Below are 1,632 nucleotides of genomic sequence, written 5' to 3'. Positions count from 1 at the left end.
CCCGCCCCCGCCGCCTCCTCATTGGGCGACCAGCTTTGTTTACCTTATATGGCCAGGTCCTAACACCCCGAGGCTGCCCATTGGTTGAGGCACAACCTCACTCAGCTGACGTCACGGGGACCAAACGATGCAAATAAACCGAGGCATTCTGGGAATGGGAGTTCGGGACCGCTCCGGAACTGGCTCCGCGGGGTCCTGGCGCCCGCCCGCTGAAGGCCGAGATTTCCGGCAAAGAGCACCAGACTTTTCGTGGGAAAGCAGGAGAACGGTTGGAAGGGGGACTCCGAAGCACCAGAGGCTGCCGCCCCCGCCAACCTGTCCCAGGCGCCGTCCAGAGGGTCATCGGGCTACAGTGGGGCAGACCCAGAGCCAGGCTAGGAAGGACCCACGCCACGAGTGGGCGATGAGAGATTGAGTGAGGAGAGCTGGGAGGCTGGCTACAAGCGGTGACGTGCAGCGGAGCTTTGAAGCAGCTCATTCATTCACTCACTGAGCGAGTATTTGTCGGCGCCTACACTGTGCCAGGCCTTTCAGCCTAGACCAGCCGATTTGGGGCAAAATTCCTAGAGACCCCTCTCTTAAGGGTGTGCCTACAACTTAACACAGTGCGATGCCAATCACAAAGGGGTTCAGGGTCCCTAAGTCTTGGCAAAGACGCCTGTAGCCCGGCGTTTGTGCCCATGCACAGATCTATATGCCCCACCTTGGGACCCAGTTCGGGCCAGAGCTGGGGCACGGATGCCACCGAGAGCAATGAGGGCGACATGGACGTGCCTGGCTCTGGTCACGGTCTGGACAGCTGCGCACAGTAGGCACTTAGCTTTCAGTCACAGTACGCGGGGCATGACAAGGACATCTGTGGCCTGGCGTTTGCGCCCATGCACAGATCTGTGGTCCCGGCCTCTGGGCTCCTAATTCCCGCCAGAGCAGGGGCGTGGGTGCCACCAAGAGCAACGAGGGCGACGTGGATGTGACTGGCTCTGGTCCTGGCTCAGGGGCCTGCACACAGTAGGCGCTCAGCTTTCAGACACCGTTCCTGGGCCTGGGCAAAGACGCCTATTCACAGACCCGCCCCACCTGCGGACCTCCATCCGTGCCAGAGCAGGGGCCCGGGTGCCACCCAGAGCAACGAGGGTGGCGTGGACTGCCCCAACCCTGGTTACGGCCCGGGCATCCGCACACAGTAGGCGCTCAGCGTTCAGACACGGTCCCCAGGCCTTGGCTAAGATCCTGTGGTCCGGCATTTGCGTCCATGCACAGACGTGGCCCCCGCCTGCGGACCCCCATCCGTGCCAGAGCAGGGGCACGGGTGCCACCGAGAGCAACGAAGGCGATGTGGACGCGCCCGGCTCGGCTCACGGCCCGGACATCCGCACAGGAGGCGGAGGTTGCAGCGGGCGTTCGGCGCTCAGACACACCCCTTCACGGGCTTCGCGTCTCCTGGGGTGCCGGCCCCGCTCCCGCGGGTCGCCCGGCACAGCGCGGGAACTACATATCCCAGCATGCCGCGGCGCCGGCGGAGCGAGGCGAGGCGCGGTGAGTCAGAGCCGCACAGTAAATATTTGTATTAGCCGGAGCCGGCTCGCTAATGGTGGACGCGTGAGGCGGAGGCGCGGGCGGCGGAGGGAGGCC

The 1,632-nt window shown here is 64.2% G+C and overlaps 1 protein-coding gene across 1 annotated transcript in view; it reads left to right on the top strand.

Annotated features, from left to right (window-relative positions):
• The first annotated feature begins 127 nt into the window (after positions 1 to 127).
• The window catches only part of UBALD1 (UBA-like domain containing 1), a 7,570-nt gene continuing 6,065 nt past the window's right edge, over positions 128 to 1,632 (top strand). The window contains exons 1-4 of the mRNA XM_011961419.1: positions 128 to 249; positions 716 to 808; positions 931 to 1,008; positions 1,185 to 1,536. Coding sequence (XP_011816809.1) covers positions 128 to 249; positions 716 to 808; positions 931 to 1,008; positions 1,185 to 1,536 — 645 coding nt within the window. The remainder of the gene's footprint in view (positions 250 to 715; positions 809 to 930; positions 1,009 to 1,184; positions 1,537 to 1,632) is intronic.

The sequence above is a fragment of the Colobus angolensis genome, unplaced genomic scaffold (genome assembly GCF_000951035.1).
Source record: "Colobus angolensis palliatus isolate OR3802 unplaced genomic scaffold, Cang.pa_1.0 Scaffold55, whole genome shotgun sequence".
NCBI classification, from domain to species: Eukaryota; Metazoa; Chordata; class Mammalia; order Primates; family Cercopithecidae; genus Colobus; species Colobus angolensis.
The sequence above is the reverse complement of the archived record's forward strand: the minus strand, read 5'-3'. Positions and strand labels throughout refer to the sequence as shown.